Genomic DNA, 12,627 nt, shown 5'->3' with positions numbered 1-12,627 from the left:
GGTGGCTGTTCCATTCCCATTCTCAGAACTGACCTGCTCCTGCCCAGGGAGGGGGAATCTGGAAAAGGGAGGAATGGAGAAGGCTGATGTCACACAGCCCTACATAAAAGCCTCCTTTGGGATCCTACAGGCAGTTTGGAAGCAGCTGGAAGAATTAATTAGGTCCTGGTTGTGAGATTTTTTTTTTTTTAAATCACACACAGACACAACTGTTGAGCAAAATGCAGACTCCACAGAAAAGCCCAAGCCTCAGACCTTTCAAGCAAAGAAAGAGCTCAGGTAAAGTTCTCAGAATAGCTGGGTTTTGGCCCTTGAGACAGGGAGACAAGAAGATACAGGCTTCTTTTCCATGCTGACGTGTGTTCATTTAATCTTAAATGTTCACAGCAACCAGAAGGGAGGAAGTTGCTGGAATCCTAGTGAAGTTCCCTGGCAAGATCCCAGTAAGACATTGAACTCCTCAGGGGACGCCTGTGATATCCTGTTCTTTGAGAAAGCAAAACCCAGGGAGAGACCTTCAAGCTGGCAGAAGAGTAAGACATGGAGATCACCTTCCTCCCCACAAATACATCAGAAATGCATCCACATGTGGAACAACTCCTACAGAACACCTACTGAACAATGACAGAAGACCTCAGACTTCCCAAAAGGCAAGAAACTCCCCACGTACCTGGGTAGGGCAAAAGAAAAAAGAAAAAACAGAGACAAAAGAATAGGGACAGGACCTGCACCAGTGGGAGGGAGCTGTGAAGGAGGAAAGGTTTCCACATACTAGGAAGCCCCTTCACTGGCAGAGATGGGGGGGAAGCTTTGGAGCCATGGAGGAAAGCGCAGCAACAGGGGTGCAGAGGGCAAAGCAGAGATATTCCCGCACAGAGGATCGGTGCCGACCAGCACTCACCAGCCCAAGAGGCTTGTCTGCTCACCTGCCGGGGCGGGCAGGGACTGCAGCTGAGGCTCAGGCTTCAGAAGTCAGGTCCCAGGGAGAGGACTGGGGTTATCTGCGTGAACACAGCCTGAAGGGGGCTAGTGCGCCACAGCTAGCCGGGAGGGAGTCCAGGGAAAAGTCTGGAACTGCCTAAGAAACAAGAGACCATTGTTTCGGGGTGCGTGGGGAGAGGGGATTCAGAGCACTGCCTAAACGAGCTTCAGAGACAGGCGTGAGCTGCGGCTATCAGCGGAGACCCCAGAGATGGGCATGAAACGCTAAGGCTGCTGCTGCAGCCACCAAGAAGCCTGCGTATGAGCACAGGTCACTTTCCACACCTCCCCTCCCGGGAGCCTGTGCAGCCCACCACTGCCAGGGTCCCGTGATCCAGGGACAACTTCCCTGGGAGAACAAATGGCGTGCCTCAGGCTATTGCAACGTCATGTCGGACTCTGCCGCCGCAGGCTCGCTCCGCATCCGTACCCCTCCCACACCCCCACCTGACTGAGCCAGAGCCCCCTAATCAGCAGCTACTTTAATCCTGTCCTGTCTGAACAAAGAACAGATGCCCTCAGGTGACTTACACGCACAGGCAGGGCCAAATCCAAAGCTGAACCCCAGCAGCTGTGCGAACAAAGAAGAGAAAGGGAAATCTCTCCCAGCAGCCTCAGGAGCAGCGGATTATATCTCTACAATCAACTTGATGTACCCAGCATCACTGGAATACCGGAATAGACAACGAATCATCCCAAAATTGAGATGGTGGACTTTGGGAGCAACGATATATATTGTTTCCTTTTCTCTTTTTGTGAGTATGTGTATGCTTCTTTGTGTGGTTTTGTGTGTATAGCTTTGCTTTTACCATTTGCCCTAGGATGCTGTCTGTCTGTTTTTTGTGTTTTTTAGTATAGTTTTTAGCTCTTCTTATCGTTGGTGGATTTTTTTTTTGGTTTTTAAATATCTTTGTTGGAGTATAATTGCTTTACAATGGTGTGTTAGCTTCTGCTGTATGACAAAGTGAATCAGCTATACATATACATATATCCCCATAACCCTTCCCTTTTGCATCTCCCTTCCTCCCACCCCTCTAGGTGCTCAAAAAGCACCAAGCTGATCTCCCTGTGCTATGTGGCTACTTCCCACTAGCTATCAATTTTACATTTGGTAGGGTATATATGTCCATGCCACTCTCTCACTTTCTCTCAGTTTACCCATCCCCCTCCCTATATCCTCAAGTCCATTCTCTATGTCTGCGTCTTTATTCCTGTCCTGTCCCTAGGATCTTCAGAAACTTATTTATTTAGTTTTTAGATTCCATATATATGTGTTACCATACGTAATTTGTTTTTCTCTTTCTGGCTTACTTCACTCTGTATGACAGACTCTAGGTCCATCTACCTCACTACAAATAACTCATTTTCGTTTCTTTTTATGGCTGAGTAATATTCCATTGTATAATATGTAATATTCCACATATTTATCCATTCATCTGTCAGTGGACACTTAGTTTGCTTCCATGTCCTGGCTATTGTAAATAGAGCTGCAATGAACATTGTGGTACATGACTCTTTAAAATTATGGTTTTCTCAGGGCAAATGCCCAGTACTGGGATTGCTGGGTCAGATGGTAGTTCTATTTTTAGTTTTTTAAGGAACCTCCATACTGTTATCCATTGTGGCTGTATCAATTTACATTCCCACCAACAGTGTAAAAGGCTTCCCTTTTTTCCACACCCTCTCCAGCATTTGTTGTTTGTAGATTTTCTGATGATGCCATTCTAACTGGTGTGCGGTGATACCTCATTATAATTTTGATTTGCATTTCTCTATTGACTAGTGATGTTGAGCATCCTTTCATGTGCTTTTTGGCAATCTGTATATCTTTTTTGGAGAAATGTCTATTTAGGTCTTCTGCCCATTTTTGGATTGTGTTATTTGTTTTTTTGATATTGAGCTGCATGAGCTGCTTGTAAATTTTGGAGATTAATCCTTTGTCAGTGGCTTCATTTGCAAATATTTTCTCCAATTCTGAGGGTTGTCTTTTCATCTTGTTTATGTTTTCCTTTGCTGTGCAAAAGATTTTAAGTTTCATTAGGTCCCACTTGTTTATTTTTGTTTTTATTTCCATTTTTCTAGGAGGTGCATCAAAAAGGATCTTGCTATGATTTATGTCATAGAGTGGTCTGCCTATGTTTTCCTCTAAGAGTTTTATAGTGTCTGGCCTTACATTCAGGTCTCTAATCCACTTTGAGTTTATTTTTGTGTATGGTGTTAGGGAGTGTTCTAATTTCATTCTTTTACATGTAGCTGTCCAATTTTCCGAGCACAACTTATTGCAGAGCCTGTCTTTTCTCCATTGTATATCCTTGCCTCCTTTATCAAAAGTAAGGTGACCATATGTGCACGGGTTTATCTCTAGGCTTCTATCTTGTTCCATTGATCTATATTTCTGTTTTTGTGCCAGTACCATACTGTCTTGATTACTGTTGCTTTGTAGTATAGTCTGAAGTCTGGGAGCATGGTCCTAGAGCTCTGTTTTTCTTTCTCAAGATTGCTTTGGCTATTCAGGATCTTTGGTGTTTCCCTACAAATTGTGAAATATTTTGTTTGAGTTCTCTGAAGTATGCCATTGGTAGTTTGATAGGAATTGCATTGAATCTATAGATGGTTTTGGGTAGTATAGTCATTTTCACAATGTTGATTCATCTAATCCAAGAACATGGTATATCTCTCCATCTGTTTGTCTCATCTTTAATTTCTTTCATGAGTGTCTTATAGTTTTCTGCATACAAGTCTTTTTTCTCCTTAGGTAGGTTTATTCCTAGGTGTTTTATTCTTTTTGTTGCAGTGGTAAATGGGAGTGTTTCCTTAATTTCTCTTTCACATTTTTCATCATTAGTGTATAAGAATGAAAGAGATTTCGGTGAATTAATTTTGTATCCTACTACTTTACCAAGTTCATTGATTAGCTCTAGTAGTTTTCTGGTAGCATCTTTAGGGTTCTCATGTCATCTGCAAACAGTGACAGCTTTACTTCTTCTTTTCCGATTTGGGTTCCTTTTATTTCTTTTTATTCTCTGATTGCTGTGGCTAAAACTTCCAAAACTATGTTGAATAATAGTGGTGAGAATGGACAACGTTGTCTTGACCCTGATCTTAGAGGAAATGCTTTCAGTTTTTCACCATTGAGAATGATGTTGGCTGTGGGTTTGTCATATATGGCCTTTATTATGTTGAGGTAAGTTCCCTCTATGCCTACATTGTGGAGGGTTTTTATCATAAATGGGTGTTGAATTTTGTCAAATGCTTTTTCTGCATCCATTGAAATGATCACATGGTTTTTATCCTTCAATTTGTTAATATGGTGTATCACATTGATTGATTGTATATATTGAAGAATCCATACATTCCTGGGATACACCCCAGTTGACCATGATGTATGATCCTTTCAGTGTGCTGTTTGATTCTGTTTGCTAGTATTTTGTTGAGTATTTTTGCATCTATGTTCATCAGTGATATTACCCTGTAGTTTTCTTTCTTTGTGTCATCTTTGTCTGGTTTTGGTATCAGGGTAATGGTGGCCTTATAGAATGAGTGTGGGAATGGTCCTCCCTCTGCTATATTTTGGAAGAGTTTGAGAAGGATAGGTGTTAGCACTTCTTTATGTTTGATCGAATTCACCTGTGAAGTCATCTGGTCATGGGCTTTTGTTTGTTGGAAGATTTTTAATCATAGTCTCAATTTTAGTGCTACAGATTGGTCTGTTTATATTTTCTATTTCTTCCTGGTTCAGTCTCAGAAGGTTGTGCTTTTCTAAGAATTTGTCCATTTCTTCCAGGTTGTCCATTGGCATATAGTTGCTGGTAGTAATCTCTCATGATCTTTGGATTTCTGCAGTGTCAGTTGTTATTTCTCCTTTTTCATTTCTAATTCTATTGATTTGAGTCTTCTCCCTTTTATTCTTGATGAGTCTGGCTAATGGTTTATCAATTTTGTTTATCTTCTCAAAGAACCAGCTTTTAGTGTTATTGATTTTAGCTATTGTTTCCTTCATTTCTTTTTCATTTATTTCTGATCTGATCTTTATGATATCTTTCCTTCTGCTAACTTTGTGGGGTTTTTGTTCTTCTTTCTCTAATTGCTTTAGATGTAAGGTTAGGTTGTTTATTTGAGGTGTTTCTTGTTTCTTGAGGTAGGATTTTATTGCTATAAAATTCCCTCTTAGAACTGCTTTTGCTTCATCCTATGGGTATTGGGTCATTGTGTTTTCATTGTCATTTGTTTCTAGGTGTTTTTTGATTTCCTCTTTGATTTCCTCAGTGGTCTTTTGGTTATTCAGTAGTGTATTCTTTAACCTCCATGTATTTGTATTTTTTACAGATTTTTTCCTGTTATTGATATCTAGTCTCATAGCACTCTGGTCGGAAAAGATACTTGATATGGTTTCAATGTTCTTAAATTTACCAAAGGTTGATTTGTGATCAAGAAGATATGATCTATTCTGGAGAATGTTCTATGATCACTGGAGAAGAAAGTGTATCCTCTTGTTTTTGGATGGAATGTCCTGTAGGTATCAATTAAGTCCATCTTGTTTAATGGGTCATTTAAAGCTTGTGTTTCTTTATTTATTTTCATTTTGGATGATCTGTCCATTGGTGAAAGTGGGGTGTTAAAGTCCCCTACTATGATTGGGTTACTGTAGATTTCCCCTTTTATGACTGTTAGCATTTACCTTATGTATTGAGGTGCTCCTATGTTGGGTGCATTAATATTTACAATTGTTATATCTTCTTCTTGGATTGATCTGTTGAACATTTTGTAGCATCCTTCTTTGTCTATTTTAATAGTCTTTATTTTAAAGTCTATTTTGTCTGATATGAGAATTGCTACTCCAGCTTTCTTTTGATTTCCATTTGCATGGAATATCTTCTTCCATCCCCTCACTTTCAGTCTGTATGTGTCCCTAGGTCTAAACTGGGTCTTTTGTAGACAACATATATATAGGTCTTGTTTTTGTATCCATTCAGCCAGTCTATGTCTTTTGGTTGGAGCATTTAATCCATTTACCTTTAAGGTAATTATTATTATTATTTTTTTTTTGCGGTACGTGGGCCTGTCACTGCTGTGGCCTCTCCCATTGCAGAGCACAGGCTCCGGATGCGCAGGCTCAGCGACCATGGTTCACGGGCCCAGCCGCTCCGCAGCATGTGGGATCTTCCCGGACCGGGGCACGAACCCGTGTCCCCTGCATCGGCAGGCGGACTCTCAACCACCGCGCCACCAGGGAAGCCCAAGGTAATTATTGATATGTATTTTCCTATTACCATTTTCTTAATTGTTTTGGGTTTGTTATTGTGGGTCTTTTCCTTCTCTTGTGCTTCCCACCTAGAGAAGTTCCCTTAGCATTTGTTGTAAAGCTGGTTTGGTGGTGCAGAATTCTCTTAGCTTTCGCTTGTTTGTAAATGTGTTAATTTCTCCATCAAATCTGAATGAGATACTTGCTAGGTAGAGTAATCTTGGTTGTAGGTTTTTCCCTTTCATCACTTTAAGTATGTCCTGCCACTCCCTTCTGGCTTGCAGAGTTTTGCTGAAAAATCAGTTGTTAACCTTATGGGGATTCCCTAGTACATTATTTCCTGTTTTTCATTTGCTGGTTTTAATAGTTTTTCATTGTATTTAGTTTTTCATAGTTTGATTAATATGTGTCTTGGTGTGTTTCTCCTTGGATTTATCATGTATGGGACTCTCTGCACTTCCTGGACTTGATTGACTCTTTCCTTTCCCATATTAGGGAAGTTTTCAACTATAATTTCTTCAAATATCTTATCAGTCCCTTTCTTTTTCTCTTCTTCTGGGACCCTTATAATTCAAAAGTTGGTGCATTTACTGTTGTTTCAGGGGTCTCTGAGACTGTCCTCAATTCTTTTCATTCTTTTTTCTTTATTCTGCTCTATGGTAGTTATTTCCAATATTTTATCTTCCAGGTCACTTATCCATTCTTCTGCCTCAGTTATTCTGCTATTGATTCCTTCTAGAGAATTTTTAATTTCATTTATTGTGTTGTTCATTATTTTATGTTTGCTCTTTATTTCTTCTATGTCCTTGTTAAACGTTTTTTGTATTTTCTCCATTCTATTTACAAGATTTTGAATCATGTTTACTATCATTACTCTGAATTCTTTTTCAGGTAGAGTGCCTATTTCCTCTTCTTTTGTTTGGTCTGGTGCGTTTTTACCTTGCTCCTTCATCTCCTGTGTGTTTCTCTGTCTTCTCATTTTGCTTAACTTACTGTGTTTGGGGTCTCCTTTTCACAGGCTGCAGGTTCGTAGTTCCTATTGTTTTTGGTGTCTGCCCCTAGTGGCTAAGGTTTATTCAGTGGGTTGTGTAGGCTTCCTGGTGGAGGGGAGTGGTGACTGTTCTGGTAGGTGGGTCTGGGTCCTGTCTTTCTGGTGGGCAGGGCCACATCCACCAGTGTGTTTTGGGGTGTCTGTGAACTTAGGATGATTTTAGGCAGCTTCTCTGCTAATGGATGGGGTTGTATTCATGTCTTGCTAGTTGTTTGGCATAGGGTTTCCAGCATTGTAACTTGCTGGTCATTGAGTGGAGCTGGGGCTTAGCGTTGAGATGGAAGTCTCTGGGTGAGCTTTTGCCATTTGGTATTACATGGAGTCGGGAGGTCTCTGCTGGAGAAATGTCCCAAACTCGGCTCTCCCACCTCAGAGGCACAGGCCTGACACCAGGCTGGAGCACGAAGACCCTGTCAGCCACCCAGCTCAGAAGAAAAGGGACAAAAAAAGAAAGAAGGAGAGAAAAAACTAAAATAACATAAAATGAAGTTATTAAAATAAGAAATATTAAAAAAAATTTTAAACAGAATTAAAGAAGAGAACAACCACACCAACAAACAAATCCACCAATGATATCAAGCGCTAAACACTATATTAAAACAAAAAAAGCGGACAGAAGAACCCTAGGACAAATGGTAAAAGCAAAGCTATACAGACAAAATCACAAGATAGGCACAACTCAATAAACCCACATTTTCCAAATAATCAATGCCAATGTTATAAAATCATGCATGAGTAAAAGATGCATACAAAGTACAATATGGACCAATGGACTGTAATGTTACACAGAGTATAAAAAGTCAATTTATATGGTTTCATATTCTACATTACAACTAACTTTTAAGAAACTACCACTTGTTGAATTTTGGTGTAAAATAAAAGAAGAAAAATTACAATTAAATAAAAATGCTATTATGCTAAAATGCATTTTCCAATTACAAATACATGTGGGGCCAGATTTTCTTCATGTAACTCAACCAAAGCAACATTTCATAACAGATCAAACACAGAAGCAGATATAAGAATATTCTTATATCTTATATTATTATAAACACATGAATGGATGCTCAACATCACTAATCATTAGAGAAATGCAAATCAAAACTACAATGAGGTATCACTTCACAGCAGTCAGAATAGCCATCATCAGAAAATCTACAGACAATAAATGCTGGAGAGGGTGTGGAGAAAAGGGAACCGTCTTGCACTGTTGGTGGGAATGTAAATTGATATAGCCACTATGGAGAACAGTATGGAGGTTCCTTAAAAAACTAAAAATAGAACTACCATACGATCCAGCAATCCCACTACTGGGCATATACCCTGAGGAAACCATAATTCAAAAAGTGTCCGTACCACAATGTTCATTGCAGCTCTATTTACAATAGCCAAGACATGGAAGCAACCTAAGTGTCCATCGACAGATGAATGGATAAAGAAGATGTGGCACCTATATACAATGGAATATTACTCAGCCATAAAAAGAAATGAAACTGAGTTATTTGTAGTGAGGTGGATGGACCTAGAGTCTGTCATACAGAGTGAAGTAAGTCAGAAAGGGTATACAAATACCGTATGCTGACACATATATATGGAATCTAAAAAAAAAAGTTTCTGAAGAACCTAGGGGCAAGAAAGGAATAAAGACTCAGATGTAGAAATTGGACTTGAGGACACGGGGAGTGGGAAGGGTAAGCTGGGACGAAGTGAGAGAGTGGCATGGACTTATATATGCTACCAAATGTACAATAGATAGCTGGTCAGAAGCAACCACATAGGACAGGGAAATAAGCTCAGTGCTTTGTGACTACCTAGAGGGGTGGGACAGGGAGGGTGGGAGGGAGATGCAAGAGGGAGGAGATATGGGGATATATGTATATGTATAGCTGATTCACTTTGTTATAAAGCAGAAACTAACACACCATTGTAAAGCAATTATACTTCAAGAAAGATGTTTTAAAGAAAAAGATGTGTTACATATACACAATGGAATATTACACAACCATAAAAAGGAATGAAATTGGGTCATTTATAGAGACTTGGATGTATCTAGAGACTGTCATACAGAGTGAAGTAAGTCAGAAAGAGAAAAGCAAATATCGTATATTAACGCATATATATGGAACCAGAAAAATGATACAGATGAATTGGTTTGCAGGGCAGAAATAGAAACACAGATGTAGAAAACAAACATATGGAGACCAATGGGGGAAAGTGACGGGGGGTGGGGGGTTGATGGTGGTGTGATGAATTGGGAGATTGGGATTGACATGTATACACTAATATGTATAAAATAGATAACTAATAAGAACCTGCTGTATAAAAAAATAAATTAAATAGAATTCAAAATTTCACAAAAAAAGAACCCAGCCAATGACTTCCTTCTCTCTATTCCAAGTTCCTAAGACATAGAGAACTGAGGCATATTCTTTGGCAGTTTCTTCAGAAGAGATGAAGGTCGAAACTCTTGACAGGTGACAGTGGAGCGCTATCCCAGGGAGAAGCTCTTGCCCTCACTGGACAAGACCAAGTTCCTGGTCACACAGGAGCTGACCATGACCCAGTTCCTCAGTGTCATCCAGTAGGTAACAAAGTGCTCATGGGGGTGTGTGCTGTGTGGCCCTGGGCTTTTTGGAACAATGAGAGATGGGATATGGCAGAGAGACAAGGAGAAGGATTTGTGCTTCACCTTTTCTCTTCAACTCTGCCTTTAAAAAGGATGATCTCATGATCAACCAATTTTAAAAAGATGTCCATTACCTTGCTACAACACTAAAATAAGTGAGAGCTCCCAATTTTGATGTACCAGCTATATTTTCTTTTGCTTCAACATTTTAGTGGTACTGTGTTTTAATTTCTGTCTTCAAATTTCTCTAAGAATTTTTCAAAGGAATCTTTGGAAAATGGTCCAAAGCCCTCTGTTTTCAAGATTTTAAAAGCCCAGTGACAGCATTTTACCTCTAAATATTTTCCCCTTTGTGGCAGGGCTTTGGATTATCCAGTGTTGGTTAACCACGTTCTGAAACTATTTCCTCTCCCACCCACAACATAAATTTAGCCCCTCCTAGCTGAGACTGGGGGTGTACTGGCTGTGCCTCTAATGTATGGTCTGAGGGTGGTTAGATAGGGCTAGCCATTACCAACACATTCAGCTTGCTCTGCTATCAAAACAATCTAAAGTTTGAGGATGACTGGGCTAGAGTGGGGAGGTGGGGGCATCTTGGGTCGATACGGCCAGACACTACTAGCCAGACAGAGGTAAGAAAGGCTATGAATCAGGGGTCATTCCCTTCCAGGTTAACTTTTTCCCTTCCTGCCCCCCCCATACACACACCCTCTTCCGCAACCCAGGAGCCGCATGGTCCTAGGGGCCACTGAATCCTTTTACTTGCTGGTGAACAACAAGAACTTCGGAAGTATGAATGTGACCATGGCAGAGATCTACAGGGACTACAAGGATGAGGATGGCTTCGTGTACATGACCTGTGCCTCCCAGATATTTGGCTGCTTGGGGTCAGCAGCCCCCAAGGATGGGAGCAACCTTGGGGGCAGGCCCTGCTATCCTCTATAATACGTATCCTCTAACCAATGCATTCACCAATGCAGGAGACACGGACCTCTTTCTGTGTGTGCAGTGATGGTCCAGGGGGCAAGGACACCCTGCAGTGATCAGCACCGACCATGACAGTGAGGCAATGCCTGCCCTGTTTGCTTTTTGTGCTCGTGCTCTTTGGTGGCTCTTGAGAATTTTGTAAATAGTAAGTCTTTTCTAAGTGGTTAACTTGTGCAATGAGCTGGGGAGGTATTTTAAGCGTCTCCTCTGGTGGAAGCCAGGCTAGAGTCCCTTGAGGGGTTTGATCTCCCTGTTGTGGGCAGGAGTCACGTGTATGCTCGGGCATGGAGAACCTGAGATGTGTGGATAGTCTCCGTGGAGCTTAATGCAACCAGTGTGAACTGCCTCATGGTGGGGATGGTGGGGGGATGGGCACAGAGGGGAAGTGGTCTTATCTGTGTCATTAAAGAGATTATTGTTATTTCCACAGCATTCACTTGACTCGGTTATTTCCCCTTATATTCTTTTAGTCTGTCTATGCCACACAGATTTATGCCAAAATTGTTACTGCTCAGTTTCAAATAATTTAAATGATTAGTTTTCCTTGCAATAGAATTTTTTAAATAATGAATTGTGTTTAAATCCTTATTATGGGGCTTGGGGCTTATGCTGATAGAGTGGAGCCAGCAGCGCCAGGATGGTGCTTCTGGAGAGAGAGCAGTTCCTGACGGAGCTGACCAGGCTCTACCAGAAGCGCCGGTTGTCAGGCAGCGTGTGCATCACCTGAAGAAGTATGATGGTCGAACTAAACCCATTCCAAGGAAGGGTTCTGTGGAGGGCTTTGAGCCCTCAGAAAACAAGTGTCTGTTAAGAGCTACTGATGGGAAAAAGATCAGCACTGTGGTGAGCTCCAAAGAAGTGAATACGTTTCAGATGGCTTGTTCAAACCTATTGAGAGCTAACATGGATGGGCTGAAAAAGAGCCAGAGTAAGAAGAGCAAAGCAGCGCAGTAAAGGGCACCAGGTTTCCCGCTTTCACCAGCTAACCACTGAATTGCTATTTTTCCTTTGGTTTTTACTTTTGGCCACAAAGCTGGGTTTCTGATTCACCTACAGTAACTGTTTTCATGTGAGATTAGGGTCATTTTTGGATGGAGGAAGGGCTGTAGTGTTTACAGGGTAGTTACAAGAAGCCAGTTTAATTTAGGTCTGGCTAAGTGGTCTGTGTTGTATGGTTGTATGTTTCTGGATAATAGTTTACAGTCTCTGTAGCCGTCTGTGAAGAGCACTGTATCATTAAACCGGTATTTATCAGCACTGACCATCTTTTATTCCTTTTCCCACCCCATAAAACGTTTCTGGCAATAGCTCCTCATTTTGGAATGATGTGATTATGAACAGGCTTTAAGCCCTGTCTTATGGGTTACTGGACTTGAAACCTGACAGTTTCACAAAAAGTTGTGTTATTTCATGGGTATTTTTCCCAGCTTGCTGTATAATTTTATCATCATAGTTTCTCTAGCAAATTTGAATGAGTTCTCATAGCCAAATGAGAGTTTGCTTAACCAAACTAAGGGTAAGCCTATTACAAAATCATCAAGAATAAAGATTCCAAGTTAATGATGTTTAAAAAAAATCCTTATTATGGGCCAGGCATTGTTCAATGCACTCTACATGTATTAAGTCCTCATAATCATTTTATCTGCTAAGTATTATTACTCCCATTTTAAGGATGAGGAAATTGGGTCAGAGAAAGGTCAAGAAACTCACCTAACAACTAGCAAGCAGCAAAACCAGGTT

General features: G+C 40.7%; 1 protein-coding gene and 1 pseudogene across 2 annotated transcripts; both read left to right on the top strand.

Moving 5' to 3' along the window:
- Positions 1-221: 221 nt before the first annotated feature.
- Positions 222-10,845, top strand: MAP1LC3C (microtubule associated protein 1 light chain 3 gamma; the record flags this gene model as incomplete). Its single annotated transcript, XM_082834814.1, has 4 exons — positions 222-279; positions 388-443; positions 9,749-9,855; positions 10,626-10,845. The coding sequence occupies 4 exons, from the start codon at positions 222-224 to the stop codon at positions 10,843-10,845; spliced, it is 441 nt and encodes a 146-aa protein (XP_082690940.1).
- Positions 10,846-11,524: 679 nt separating this feature from the next.
- LOC309957395 (signal recognition particle 14 kDa protein-like) lies at positions 11,525-11,841 on the top strand (annotated as a pseudogene). The gene has a single exon. The product of its transcript is annotated as a signal recognition particle 14 kDa protein-like (transcript).
- Positions 11,842-12,627: the final 786 nt, after the last annotated feature.

This window comes from Leucopleurus acutus (assembly GCF_964270905.1).
Source record: "Leucopleurus acutus genome assembly, chromosome: 2".
Lineage (NCBI taxonomy): Eukaryota > Metazoa > Chordata > Mammalia > Artiodactyla > Delphinidae > Leucopleurus > Leucopleurus acutus.
The sequence above is the reverse complement of the archived record's forward strand: the minus strand, read 5'-3'. Positions and strand labels throughout refer to the sequence as shown.